General features: G+C 41.8%; 2 protein-coding genes across 2 annotated transcripts; both read left to right on the forward strand.

Annotated features, from left to right (window-relative positions):
* Positions 1-5,801: 5,801 nt before the first annotated feature.
* LOC120445619 lies at positions 5,802-6,403 on the forward strand. The gene has a single exon (XM_039626131.2). The coding sequence runs from the start codon at positions 5,895-5,897 to the stop codon at positions 6,252-6,254; it is 360 nt and encodes a 119-aa protein (XP_039482065.2). The 5' UTR covers positions 5,802-5,894; the 3' UTR covers positions 6,255-6,403.
* A 3,501-nt stretch (positions 6,404-9,904) lies between these two features.
* Positions 9,905-10,770, forward strand: LOC120445356. Its single transcript, XM_039625701.1, has 4 exons — positions 9,905-10,053; positions 10,137-10,265; positions 10,348-10,473; positions 10,545-10,770. Exons 1-4 carry the CDS (start codon positions 9,987-9,989, stop codon positions 10,760-10,762), a joined length of 540 nt encoding a protein of 179 aa, XP_039481635.1. The 5' UTR covers positions 9,905-9,986; the 3' UTR covers positions 10,763-10,770.
* Positions 10,771-14,133: the final 3,363 nt, after the last annotated feature.

The raw sequence follows: 14,133 nt of genomic DNA on the forward strand, positions 1-14,133 counted from the left end.
AAACGCATTTCAATTTTCCTAATTCCAGTTAATAACTCAACAAATAAGCCAGAAGGCAAAGAACTTCTAAATGCAAATATTGATAGATACTTTGTTGAGTGTGCCAAGTAACTTCCTCTAAATGATTATTATGGCCAAGATGATGATGGCAAAATGCACGAGCTGTGGCTGCGGCAGCGGGGGCGGGGGCGGGTGATTATAAGTAGCACGTCTAAATATGAAAAGCACTTGGCGGGCTCGGGGGCTCCGAAGGGGTTAAAAATGATTCAAGTCGCCTTCACTTTGCTGCCAAGCCAAAGACAAACATTCCAAAGGCAACCAGACGACGCGAAAAAGAGACGGCGCATGGGGCGGATGGGGGTGCTGATGAAAGAGATGGCGAGATTTGTGGGTGGTAAGGCTGTAAGGGTGGGCGGTGGCAGCAAGGGTTAGTAAGTAACTGGGCTGACTGCCCGGGGGCATAATGACAATTACAGTTACCGCGTGCCACGCAGCCAAAGTGAACTTTTTACTTTGGGTTTAAGCAAATAAATCCGTCCGAAAACGGTTTCCATTCCGCCCACGCCTTGCTTCACTCTATCTCATTTTCCCTCTGTGTTTGTTAGACTTGCTGCACACTGAAAGAAAATATGATACAACTATATACAACACAATTTCATTTTGAAAGAATTCTTTGAATAAAAAGTTTCACTGCCTCCTTTTAAGCACCTGTAAAGCGCATAAGAAGTTCGTTGCATACTTTTAGACACCTGTAATTCTTATACAAGCTTCTTCATAAGCATCGCTTATTTTAAATATTACTTCTTGCGAGCAACCTCGCTACAAAATTAACTCAAGCTCCTAAACAGCCAGGGATTTTCTTTCGGTGCAGCTTGGCATCCATGCTCAATGAGACACAAACAAACAAGCGGCAACAGCAGCAGCAACACCATAGAGACCGATGTTGCCCAACCCCTCGGGGCTCGGCTGCCAGAGCCAAGCAATTCAAAAGGGGTGAATAAGCTAAACATGACCCCCAGCGATGCACAGACCCAAAGAATCCAGAGACAGAGATCCACGGATAGTGGGGCATGGCGTAGTGTTGCGAAGGCGGTGGAGCGGCGAGAAGGATGCTGCTTTCATGTCTCCTGTGGCGGCCATCGACCACGAAAATAAAGCGTGGCAAATACAAATAGAAATAAGTCAAAATGTATCCAAGAGAAACACACATTCGCAGCGGAATCGGAAACGGAAGTGAAAGCGGGGAAATGCGTCAGTTCACTATGCGGTATACTGTATGTTGAATGTTGCATGCTGTATGTGCAGCATCTGCTGATGTTTGCTTAATGAATTGAATCTTCTATTTATATACTTCATTTTTATTTCAACATTATTATTTTTTACCACAAATGGAAATGCACGCAGATAGACAGCGAAAAAACAAACAAATGAAACAATTAAAATTAAATGCCCCCTTGGGAGCCAAAAGAAAAACATCCTTATCGAGGGGTAGAAAAGTTTACAACCGTAGTCTCAACTTGGCAATGCCCTCGGAAAATGAAAAGCAATAACGGAGACATTAGAAAGTGGCACAAAAAGTTAAGTATTCAATTCTATAGTATTATGTAAAGAATTAAAAACAAAAGACTTGTAAACTCAACTTAACTGATCTGAATGAAAATGAAGTCGAGAACGGTAACAGAGTTTAGCTAAGAATATTTCTGAAATTAATCATAAATTATATGGCCATAAAGGAACTTATCTTTCCTGACCACAAGCCCCGTCTTCTAATGGTCACAAGAAATTGAAATATTCCGTTTTTTATGATTTTTATGGTTTTGGGACACAATAAAAGAGCGCTTCTTGGCAATTTGTTCGCCGTGCCATGACTTTGATCAGATTTGCGTAACCCAAAACATTTACGCTTCGAAATCAAACGATTCATCACGAGGACATGGCACAATAGAACTTTTGTACGCGCTCCTAAAACCGCAAAACCAAATCATCATCTGTTTTATCAAACAACCCATTCATCCCCGACTAAAATACCATTTGATAACCTCAAACAAAAAATGCGGGAATTATAAAAACCAAAAGTGTGGGTTGTTGGCAGAAAAAAAAAACAAAAAAAACGAGACAAGATTGGACAATTGCATTCGCTTTCGATGGAGAATCTGCGGTCGCACGCATAAATCTGTTGCTGTTTTTGATTTCACTCGGCGCGGATAATGAAATTAATCGTCTGTAATGGTTTATTGTGTGCGGCGATGGCGGATTCTGTTTTCTGGCCAGGCCAAAACGGCCCACGACCAAGCCAACCAGCCAACCAGCCAACCAAAAATGACCGACGGCCAGATACAAATTCGGTTTGATTGCGCCATTTTTTTTTCTTCGCCCTGAAAATATATTGAATTGCCATTGAATGTCGCGTTGCCATAAATAAGGCGCTCTAATGGGGCGCGGTCCATGCAATTTTTTGTGATTTAGTGGGGGCTTTTGGGTTCAAAGCTATGCCATCTAGGACCCTCGTCGCCAAGTCGTATATCAATGGATTACTTTAAAATGTCGAACCGACTGTCACGCTTCTAAACTAATAACGTTGGAGTAATCGGCATAAATCCATGAAAGAAAATCCCATTAATCCGCCCCAGAGACATCAACATTTTTGATGTCTCTCCCATCGAAGTGGGCGAAGAAAAGAAGAAAGGATATTCTCACAGGACACCAGCCACACGTCGAGCCCCTTTGTCTACTGTCTGCGGCTTATAAGCTTCATTCCCCGCCACACACTTCAAATTCAAATTACTACACATTATATAATATCCTGCAGGCTTCCACCACACCACACCACACGTACTCCGTGATGAAAGGAGGAGTTCCTAGAAAGTGGATGGCAGCAGGACATGTTGGCACAATACGACATAACAACGTGGCCGTAGGGCTGGAAATGTTCCTGCCGCTTGGACTTCAGTCTTACCACGTGGCTTTCCTGTCTCCGTTCCTTCATTTCAACTTGGTAGTTGATTAACAAGACATCATTTGAGTTTAAATACACATAGTAGTCGAGGTGTAGGAGGAACAGTGGGTGAGAAAAGAAATTTCGTTATGGAACTTAAAATTAAGAAATATATATGGGCTGTGTAAAAGTATGCAACAGAATACTTTTACCTTTCACACACCTTTCGTAGACCCCTTATGATCTCTGGAGCAATAAAGTTACAATCTATATGAGTTCCTGTTTCGGAAGTATCTATTTTTTTTAAGACTTGCCATTGTTTTATCGCAACATGCCTTTGTGCCCATAAAAGATGGTGGAAAATACTTTTTTCTACAGTTTTTACAACGAAATCTCCACGTAGCATAACTGGCGCACACAACTGTACTTTCACACACAATTTGAAGTTATAATCAGTGCTCATTATTATACCAGACACGTTTTCAGATTTCGCGTGATTATGCGCCGCGGCTCGGCAACATCTTTGCAAGTTTTTGGGGCAAACACGCAGGCGGCCATGGAGCGAAGTCAAGGAATTAAACTTGAAAATAGCTTAAGAGATACATACTGTGCAACCAGCAGATAGGCGAGACGATGAGCATGTTGCCTAGGTCCTGACCAACCGAGCTGGATATTCCTGGTATTCTCGCAGCTCAGACCATAATGCTTATTGTTGTCATTTGCCCGGGCAGGGCGGGGCAGGGCGGGGCAAGGCGCTTTAAGTGGGCGGGGTCCAACGAAAAGTTGGCGAAAAATATGCAAATTATAATGAAAAACTTGACACTTTACATGCAAAGCAACAGCAAGAACAACCAGGGAAGGCGAGGTCGAGATTTTCCGGAATGCTTTTCGGCCCACCAGCCAGTCAGTCAGTCCCTCAGTCCTTCAGCCCTTAGATCTCTCGGTTCTTGGTTCTTGGCCTCCAAGCCGATTCAAATCTGCGGCGGGCGATTAAGCGGGCCAAATGAAGCGCTCGCACTGCCTCCGCATTTTAATTAAGCAAGCAGCCAAATAGCAGTAGTGCCACCATGTTTTTGCCCCACCGTCACCGGTTGTTCGTTGTTCGTTGCTCGTTGTTTGTTGTCGCCTCCGTGCGAAAAGTGGCACAAAAGCTGGGTGGCACTGGTGGCAGTGGTGGTGCTCATCACCGCTGGAGATCCCGAATTCCCGTAGCATTTGCATAAAGTTTTGCTGCAGCTGCAGCTTTGTTTCGCCGGCTTTTTGATTTCATCCACAAAAGTCAACGAATGTCTTCTGAAGTTATCAGAACTGGAGGTGTCAGGCAAATTATCTGGCTTTAAATAAAGCAACTTGGATACGGTGTGAAACAAATTGCAGCTAGATATTAAGCATGAATATGGAGAAGTTGCAAATAATGACTGCGAAATGTTACCGAATCGATTAACATACATTTAAAACTTGGCAACTGGCAAAGGATTCGAGTCATTCTGAATGCGCTTTGAAAATACAAAAACACTCTTTGAATTTGAGAAACTTCTGGATATTGTAGCATCAAACCTTTATAGAATTCTGTTGGTCAAGTATTTGTGCTGGCTATTGCAGTGGTTATTTGAAGTTGATATTATAGAAAAATCCAAGAGACCCACTTTTAACCAAAAGAATTTCATAATGTTTCTCTGCTGGCAGCTAAGCCGCACTTACAATCAACTTTAACAGCTCTTTTAACTCCAAACCTCCAAAAATTGGCCAAACTTTCTACGATTTCATTCGCACACACTGAAGCACACACAGAGCGATGGAAATTATGGCGGAAAATTACCTTAACGAAAGGGCTTCCGCAGCACTTGGACTTTTGGGGCACGGTTGCAACCTTTGCGACCCAACTGTACCCGCTTGTAAGCCACTTGTAGTGCGGCAATGGCAGTCTGGGCCGAAAACAAAAGCAATTAGATGTCGCCAACTGGCTGACTGGGATTGTGGATGAGGATGGGGATGGGGATGAGGATTGTGGATGTGCCGCAGGAAGTTGAAACGAGTGGGTTAAGAGCTGTTGGCCGTGTGGTTGTAGTTGCGGGTGTGTGTTTGTGCGAGTGTGAGTTTTCACGCAGAGACCCAGTAAAAGTAAAAAGTTTGCCAGCGCGATTTTCTTGGTGAAACTATAAATTTACAAGCCACAATCAGGGGCGCCTCCGTAATGTGCGTGTGGGCTTGAGAGTGTATTAAAAAGCGTTCAGGTGAACCACCTACGTGTTACGTGTTACCCACCTGCCAGTCCCATTCTGCCTTCCTTCCCTCCAGGACCTGACAATTTTCAGCACTTGAGCGTTTATTTTGCCGGCTCTACAGCTCCGGTTGTTGTTGATTTTTATTGCCATCGTTGGCGTTGTTCAACGTTAGTTATAAAAACTTTACCGCCGCCCGGAGGTCCATTGTGGGTGGGTGGCTGGTTGGTTGGTTGGGGGCTGATTGTCAAGGGTTAACATTGGGACTGTTGGGGCATTTATCTCCGCCATTTGGTCCCCTCGAATCCTGAATGGATTTTAAGTGGAATAAGTTTAATGATCGAAATTATTCAACGTGTGCTTTGTGTTTTGGCCTCTGTGCCTGGTTTATGCCCGGCTTAAAGTGGAACAGTCCCATGTTTATGACAGGCCAGAGTTTTGGGGCGTGGTAAAATAAACATATTTGGCTTAGTGCTGTTAAGTGTGGCCCAAGTTTGTCTGGCTCTAAACAACATAAGCATATTTGCTTTACGCATCGTGATTTGTTGTTAGAAGGGGCTTCTGCGTATTGTGAAGAGATTTCGCTTAAAACTGCTTACTGTTTTAAATAGCTCAATAGAAATTTATAAAGTCTCAGAGTGCCATATTAAAATGACAACTTGTCAAACCAGAAACATCTGTTTCCCATTCAAATTAGACCAAATTAATTTTTATGAATCATAGCCCACAGCCCTACAATGCATCGTGCTCTAGGAATTCCGTTTTTATGGCGCCCACCTTTATGGAACCTAAGGATCAGCAACGGCTACTCAAAGGATGTCAAGACCCTTAAGCGTTTGGGCACCAGTCCCCGAAATGTTCGCGATCACCCCGAAGGATGTACACCCCAAACTTTGAACACCACGGCCTTCACATCCCCGGATTTCATACCCCCATCGACCTACCGAATTGTGGACGAAAAGGAGCAAATTGGACCCAAGGCGGGAAAAAAGGAGACCTACAAGAATCCGGAGTACTACAGCTATTATCGGTACTCGTACTACGACCTGAAGACAATAGTGGATACCATTAAAAAGAAGCAATCAACTCGGACGTAATAACAAGCCGCACCAGATTAGAAACACTGAAGAAAATTCAATTTACAAACTAACCATCCATTTACAAACTATTTCATTATAATAAATCCAATGTAATTCAAATAAGAGCTCTAGCTAATTGGCTAGGTTCAAGATAATTGTTTAAGAAATACTTCTGTGTTCTAAATGAGTTTGGCATGCTATTTTCGCTCAGTGCACGAGCTTCTCCGCTAGGTGACACTAATCGTATTAGTTGGCTGGTCGTTAGTTAGGCGCTGCTATCTGCCCCAAATGCGATTTCCGCACAATGAGCTGCTCGCCGTGTCCGTCGTGCAGTTTCCGGATTACGTGCGGCATTCTTCGCACAGGTGACATAATGATTCGTACTCGCCGGCGCCTCGCGGCCGTAATTAGAGGGGGGTCCAGGGGTAGAGGAGTTAAGGGGTCGAGGGGTAGAAAGGTCGGGAGGACGCCGACTTGTGTGCGCCGGACAAAAGATGCGATGATGCCCCCAAATGGGGCAGGTGCACCTTGTAATTTAGCAAATCGGTTTAGCAACTCATCGGGAATAACCAGCGTGGATGCCTCGGGGAAATGGAGCTCTTGCGACAACACGCCTTATTAAATCTACAGACATTAGCCTCTTACTTACACTTGTAGGTGATGTTCATTAGTTTGGCGCACCCAGGTGGCCATAGGATTTCAGGATCCCCTACCTAGAAATATATCACCAAAAATACATATTTGGGTATACCGAAAAAGCATTTGGCGAAAAAGATTTTATAAAGTAGGTATTTTGAAAATAAAAAAAAGTTTAATTGAAGAGAACTTAAGTTTTTATTTATATATGATATCATTTTTCATATATACATATATGTATATACACACATCTATATTAAAGTCTATTATTTAAAAACAATAAAAGAACCTGATATAACGAAATCTGCACTCATCGACAATATATATGTATCACGTTTTTGTCAAAAAAAAAAATCGGGTTTGAAAAAATGCAAAGCTGCGAAAATTTGTAAACATTTTTTTGAAAATTATAAAAATTGTTATTGGGATAGTTAGCTATGTTTATTGGCAGTACAAAACAGTCTTCATTTTCTGCCACCTTTTTTGGCCAAGTTATGTCGAAAACCCCGATTGAAAATTTGTACATACTTAAATATAATAAAATAAACATAACAAAATCTATATGATATGAGGTCGTAACTGTGAATATAGATAGTATATAAGGAAGTCAGCATTTCACAAGCTTTACCATTTATTTCATATATGATATATAGTTGCCTTAATAATACGCAACTGGCAGAGCAATTTCTCTGAGTGGGGCTTTTAATTGAAACCCATTGTCGTGGGGAGGGGGATGGGTGTGTTTGTATGGGCCATTCGAGCGAACCATACCCATTCACACATCCCCTCCCGGGCAATTTATCAATTTTAATCGCATGCAAATTTTATGCAGGCCGCCATAAGACCCAAGTGACATTTGCTTTCGCTAAAGCTGGGCACACAATATTATTTCCAAGAAAATAAACAGGGGCAGCAGCATTGAGTGTGTGAATGTGCGAGTGTGTGTGTTTGGCTGCTCATGAGCAGTTTTGTTAACAACTTTGGGCCATTCGACGAAGGGCTTCTGAAATGGCTGCTGCTAATCACATGGCACTCTTTGTGATTGCGACCGCCCCTCGAACTTAACCATCCTGCGCAATATTTGCATTTTGGCAACATCATTTTTGCTGTTCCGATGTGCCTAAGCCTGAAACATGGCCAAATCAAAACATTTGCATAATTAATGAGTGCGGAATGCTTGGTGAGCCGTAAGGAAAACTATCGCTTGGAGCCAATTGGCAGAAAGTTAAAGTTAGATATGTAAACCATGGAAAAACCAAGTAATATATTATGGTACTTCCAATTAGTAGTATGTAGTTTTACTGGTCTATAATTGAGAGGCTTAGTAAATTCATTTTTCCTACATTTATTTCTACATATCCAGCCAAAGTTTCGTAGGCAAATGCGTAACAACTCGAAAATTTTTAAAAGCTTCTTTTAGACTTTTCCCAATAACATATTCCATTCTCAACTCTTTACTTTCTAACCATAAGGACATGTATTCCATCCAGCACCTATTTAGTTACTATTAGTTTATGTGAAAAATGACTTTTAATTTGGTCGCACCGGCAATTGCGAAATCCTTGTGAATAAATCAAAGTTTTCCAGCCACAATCCTTCGCAAAATAGTTGCGTTCTTGACGTGGCATTTTTTCCGCATGTCTGAGGATTCGTGGCCTCAAATGTACGACTAACGCTAATTTCCGTCTGGTGATTGATACGAGACCCCGGGCCAATGACACACGTCATCCATCATGGAAGACAATGGCATCTGGGTGGGGAAAAGTGGGGAAATGGGTGAAGGGAAACGCTGGGAAATGCGCTTATCATGTAACGGTTAACGGTGAATTGACTGGAAAAGTTCAAAGGTTTCGCCTTTGATTTGATGGATGCGAAGCGCCGGCAAGTGCCGCAAGTGCAAATTAAAGCCAGCGAACGGGGAGTTACGGTTACATATAGTATATAGTATTTATATATGTTATGTGATTACCTTCCGGCTTTATTTTCCAATTTACAGTGGCGGTAAAAGTTTGCAGGACACGTAGTGCGATGGCAGCTGGTTTGCTTAGTCGGAAAAGTTGGGCCAGCAGCAAATGCGAAAGCAACACGTAAAAACAAAATTGCAAATAAATTTTAATTGTTTTGAGCAATTAAAAACGAAATTTAAAAAATAGTGCAAGGAGCGAGCCAAGCGTTCCACCGGCTGCCAAATGCCGCACACAAATTTGCGTGCTTATTCAATTTGCGAAAATGTTTGGCAACTACGTGAGTGTGCGAGTACTTTTGCGACCCAGTGTCCAATGGCTACACTACAACCACTGCCCCTGCCGCCTCTACTGCCGAATACTCTCCTGCCGTTGCTCCTGCTAAACAAATTAAATTAGACAACTTTTATTCATTCGTTTGACATTTTTATTTGTTTTCAAACTCATTTTGCGAGAGCAAAGGCTGTGGACGGTACTTTTTGTAGAATGACAGCAGGGGCAGGACAGTTGAACAATTAACAACAAATACAATTAGCAGAGTTTAGTTAAAATTTTTACCAACTGCTCCCATTTAATTTCTCCCCTTCTGCCCGCCGACCCACCGTCTCTATTTTTCGAATTTAATTAAATGCCATTTGCATAAATTCGTCATCCCGCCTCGTTTCGGATGTCAAAGGAATACAAAATTATATACAATTTATGACACTTTCTTTGTCCATCGAGGGCAAAACGGACAAGGGGGAAGGTGGGGAGCCGAGATAACAATGCTTATCAATCGCTGATAGCAATCAAAACAAAGTCGGAACTGCCAGTTAGCCCATTCAAAATATCATTCACAGCAAAATATAGTGCATCATTCGCTTACAAACTAATTTGTAATTGTATATGAATAAGTATATGAATAAAATCCTGACTCATTAAAAAACTTGTGTTGACTTACTGTTTGCTGAAGTTATTACTTGAAATGTAAATACAAATGACAAGTACTTATGAAAACCTTGATAAGACGCAATCTCTCCTCATCGATGCGTCGTTTTGATTGCAATCGCCGCATTATCAGTGTGTCTTTCGCAGAGGCAACATCGAAGCTCCCTCCGAAAAATATAGTAGAAAATTCGCCGAAAATAAACAATCTTATATCTTATCGGCAATGCCACTGACATACCTTCTTTTGCTGCTGCCGTTGCTCCTGTTCGCGTGTCAACTGCTGGCTCAAAGTGAATTGCTTTCCTTTGACTAATCATACTGGGCATACTAGCAAACTATCATTTCATGAATTCAAAACCCCCTGTAATTGCAGTTCCGCAGTGCTTTCACTTCACCTGGATAGGTGCCTACTCGAATCACTCGAACATTCTCACGGAAACCTGTGAGTCCCGAGTGGGTGACTTCAATGAAATACCCTGCGCGGAACCGCTGGTTGTGACCCGTAAGTGATACAGCTAAGAAAGTGTGCACTCCTTTAAATAATTATCAATTCTTATAACATTTTTAATATCCCAATCGAATAGCCGACGATACAGTGCCGGATGTGAAGGCGCTGTGGCAAAACAACACAGAGGATCGCGAGAACTATCTGTGTCAAATGTCGCCGGGTCGGTCATGCGTGAAATACTCGTACATATTCAAAGGCGGAAGTAAGTGCACATCACACCCCTTTCCCTAATGAAGACACATAGCCGGCCATATAATAAACCAAATCTTTCAGTACAAAACATCACGTACATGTGCGCCAATGTCAACAGCACCAACGGATGCTATCGACAGACCCACCCAACTGGTATGGTTGTGGAGGCATGTGTCTGCACCTCCCGTGTGGGCTTGATACCCTGTAATGGCTGCTCGAAGTCGCAAAGTACTCTAATGGGCTGGGCTCTTTGTTTGCTCGGCCTTTATCAATGGCTATATAAATATAGAATATTTTGAACTGCAAATACACACGATTTTTGCCCCTTATGTAATGTGACATTTCCGCTTTTCGCTTTTGATTTTGACAAGTTTTTGCGCAATTTATGTGCACTCTTTTGTAGGCCATCTATTTTCGGTTTTTTACGGCCGCTTTTTTACGCCCCATCGATGTGGCCAAATAAACTGCCATAATTTATTAGCTCGCCCATTAATCAATTGCAAGTTGATGATGACAATGACGTCCGCTGTGCAAAGTGCATTTCAGTATAGGAATTTTGTTAAATAAATAAACGCACTGCTGTACATAAATCAAGCCACAAATTTTACCGGGAATTTATTTTGATGGGACTTAAGCTACTTTTTTTTTTGTAACCCGTTCAGGCTTTGAAAATATGAAGTGCATGAAGTTTGCATTCGAAATCCTCTTGAAAGATAAGGTCTGGCAAATCCTATCAAGTTGTATTACAATTAAATTTCCCTCAATAATTACTTTAAATAAATAACAAATGGCCAGACATTGGCGGTTGGGGGTTGGCAGGAGGAGTCGGCTGGAGTCGGTAAACAATGCAGGCGATAAACGGAAAACCAGAAACACAACTGCTGATGGGACACACTGCGTATGAGAAATGCACCGAGCGAACCACCAACGGGGCGTATGGGTAATGGCAATGGGGTTATGGAGTGGATGGTGGGCTGTTCCGATTGGGAATTGCCCAGTGGCAGCATCGGGCTCAAATAAACTAATTTTAATGCCTTCCATTGTGGCCAGAGCACGCAGTGCGGCTCAATTGGGATGCGAGTGCCAGCGCCAGATTGGCGAGGTGGAATGGGTCGATGGGAACTGGTTTCATCTCCCGAATTGCACAAGATATTCGAATATTTATTTATTCAAATTGCTCGGTTCTACTCACAGCATAGCTGAGAATAGTAGTGGTTTTGATAGCTACAACTATACCAAAAGTGAATATTTCACATTAATTATTAAAGTCTAAGAAAGCTTTTTCTATGGTTTAGTTAACCAATAAAATTAATTTTTAATAGTTCGATATTGAGCTGAAAATATTTATAAACCTTTTCTGTGAAATTGTATCTATGCTTGACCATTTATTTAAGCACTATTAATGTGTTCGCAACTGTACATTTGCAATGCAATACATAAAATGACCAAAAAAGTGCAGAAACTTCAACAGCCATTTGTAAATTATGCCTTTATGCGTGTGTGTATTAACACTCGAAATTCGGAATTTGCTTTTTTCGAACGCCTTTTGACAATATTTATTAAAATAAGTTCGTTTAAAATCCTGTTCCAGAAGCAGTTTTTACTTTCAAAGAATCAGTAAAGAGCCTTCAATTATTCCTTTGATAGCAAAACTGATTATGAGTATGTCAAAATAACACTATTTGCACCATCAACAGAAATGCCAAAAATGCAATTGAGCTATGGAAAAATAAAACTTGTTTATTTTATATCTAGCACTTTAATTTGGCAGATATGTTTATAACTAGCAACCGAAATAAAATAAAACCCAAAAGGTGTAAGACATTTTTGTAAAGATCTCTATAGAAAGCACTTAAGAAGATAACTTATAAACTCAGTAATACCCATACAAGAAAGGAACAACTTTAGTGGGTTTGAGAAATAATTGTAGTATAATTTCAAGCACTAACAACCAAGAAACGCACTGTCCTCTCTATAGCTAATCTTTTGGATTTATGCATATATGCATTAGCCGAATCAACCGATTGCCAGCCGTCCAGGGCTTATCTTCCAGTAGACTGAAGAGGGGCAGTGTTAAAAATAAATAAATAAACATAATTTGTGCAGTGGCCGTTTATTGGGTGGCAGCAGGTCTCGCAGACTGGGAGTCCCAATATTTTGCCATGTTTATGCAGTGTCCAAGTTGTTGTTGGCTATTTGTTTAGCATTTTGCCCAGACAGTTTTATGTACCGATAGATACGGAGCCAGTGGCCAGCCAACGCGTCGTATGCGCAATGCATGGGGCGATGGGAGGTTAGATGGGCAATAATTTATTTGTCTGTTTTATTGGTTGTTTAACAAGCAATCACAATCATAAAACTAATGATAACCGAAATGTGATAAGCGCTGAAAGGGGTAATGACTGATCGATTGAGAGATAGAGGGATTTGGGAAATTGATTTGATTTATTACAGCGTAATTCTCTGATAAGTGCCCAGAAAACTGGGCATTATTTTTGGCCTTCGCTTCAAACTAATTGAAATCTTAACTTAAGTGTGGCAATATAAATATTTTCATGTATATTTTCATGTGAATCGCTTTTTAGTAACTGCTCACGCATCATATGAAAAGTTTAACCATTTCTAGTGCCTTAAAAGTTCGAATGTTTATAATATACTTTAAGAGCAGTTAAGCCGTATTTCGTGAAACCTTCAAGCCAACTTCAAACTTCAAGATAGAATTCTACAATTTAGATTATTTTCCGTGTGCGCACTCATTCATATTCACCACCACGGTCAATTATTCATTGGCTATTTTTTTGCAGCTACGATTGCAATTTGCAAATGAACCGGATTCGGCCCGTTGACGAAGCGCCGTGTGTATTTATTGTGAGTGTTTTGAGGGACAAAAACAACTGGGCAAGAACGAGCCAAGGAAACCGCAAAAACCGCACCGAATTTAGCACTGTGCTTGACCAGCAAAAAGCGATGGATATTGCGGAGCATTCGGGGGGCCTAGATCGAATGCATTTCAATTCAAAGCCGCACGGTCAAGTGAAGCGTGTCAGGTGGGGGGTCACCGAAACAAAAATAGTTAGGGGAGTGTGGGGGTCAGAATCGAGTGGGAATGGTGGCCACAGAGAGTGCGCTAGAAGCGAAAGAATGCAGGGTACAAATATCAAGTATACGCAGCGTGGCACATGACATTTCTTTGGTTATTTATACTATGTGGCAGCGAATGGAAATGCAAATGAAAAGCACCGCAGAGCAGGACCTGCCGTTAATTGCCAATTTATAGCAGATACCCAACCGCTGCCACGCCCACCGCTGCCCGCGCCTCCGCGTCCATTTGCACGTGCTCGCTCAAGTGAAAATTATCATTTCCAGTGAAACTAAATCCCCCCCACCGCCCGTGCGCCAGAAGGCAACAAAGCAAAAGGCAATGCTGGAAAAATGTACAGACACCCACAAATGAAAGAGAAGAAAGTAAAATGCTAAAGGGTACGGAAGCGAAGTGAAGAACCGAGGAAATGGAAAGCCGCACAAAGTCGACAAAAGTTTAGACGGGGACAAACCGTCCGAGCCGACCGCAAAAGGCAACAGCCATCCCAACTTCTACCCCTTAAATCGGGCGATGCGATATCCAAGGAGTATAACGACCAAAATCGGACTAATTCCTTTGACAGAAGAG

Source organism: Drosophila santomea, chromosome 2R (genome assembly GCF_016746245.2).
Source record: "Drosophila santomea strain STO CAGO 1482 chromosome 2R, Prin_Dsan_1.1, whole genome shotgun sequence".
NCBI lineage: Eukaryota > Metazoa > Arthropoda > Insecta > Diptera > Drosophilidae > Drosophila > Drosophila santomea.